At 66.2% G+C, this 609-nt stretch overlaps 1 protein-coding gene across 1 annotated transcript in view; it reads right to left on the bottom strand.

Moving 5' to 3' along the window:
* Positions 1-609, bottom strand: part of LHX5 (LIM homeobox 5) — a 13,422-nt gene that overhangs the window by 5,015 nt on the left and 7,798 nt on the right. The window contains exon 5 of the mRNA XM_024741386.1: positions 7-137. Within this exon, the coding sequence (XP_024597154.1) occupies positions 7-137 (131 nt within the window). The remainder of the gene's footprint in view (positions 1-6; positions 138-609) is intronic.

Raw genomic sequence — 609 nt, 5'->3', positions numbered from 1 at the left:
CAGCGCGCCCAGCGGCGTCGAGCCGGGCCCCGAGGCGGCCAGGAAGCTCGAGTCGGCCGGGGACTGCGCCTGCGACGGCGGGCCGTGCGCGAAGAAGTCGTAGTTGCCTCCCGGCGCGTAGTAATCGCCCTGGTAGTCTGCGGACGGGACGGGGCGGGAGAGGGGAGAGTGAGAGATGCGAGATCGCCGAGGGACTCGAGGGACCCGGCGGAAGAGACTCGGGGGAGGGAACCCGGGGAGACGAAGGCCAGAGACGTGGGACGTGGTGGGGGCCACCGGGACAGGACGTTAACGGGGGACCGCGCGACACTGATTCGAGCTTGGAGAAAGACCCGTGGAGAGGCCCGCGGAGACCAAGGGAGGCCGGAGGGGCGGAGGACCAGCCCCGGAGCTCGTGCTGGGCAGAGAGACAACCAGAAGTACGGAAAGGCTACACTCAGGGGCCGGGAGAGGCTCAGAGACGATGAGGAACACACAGAGAGGTTCCTTGACAAAGAGAGACAGAGGGGAGACGGCGGTGGCGGGAGGGGCAACACAGTGACGATTCCTGACAGTGTCTTAGAGTTGGTGAGAGATACACAGAGAGCGAGAGTCACGATGACTGCCACA

This window comes from Neophocaena asiaeorientalis, unplaced genomic scaffold (assembly GCF_003031525.2).
Source record: "Neophocaena asiaeorientalis asiaeorientalis breed wild unplaced genomic scaffold, Neophocaena_asiaeorientalis_V1.1 scaffold648, whole genome shotgun sequence".
NCBI lineage: Eukaryota > Metazoa > Chordata > Mammalia > Artiodactyla > Phocoenidae > Neophocaena > Neophocaena asiaeorientalis.
This window is presented reverse-complemented; position numbering and strand designations above follow the sequence as displayed.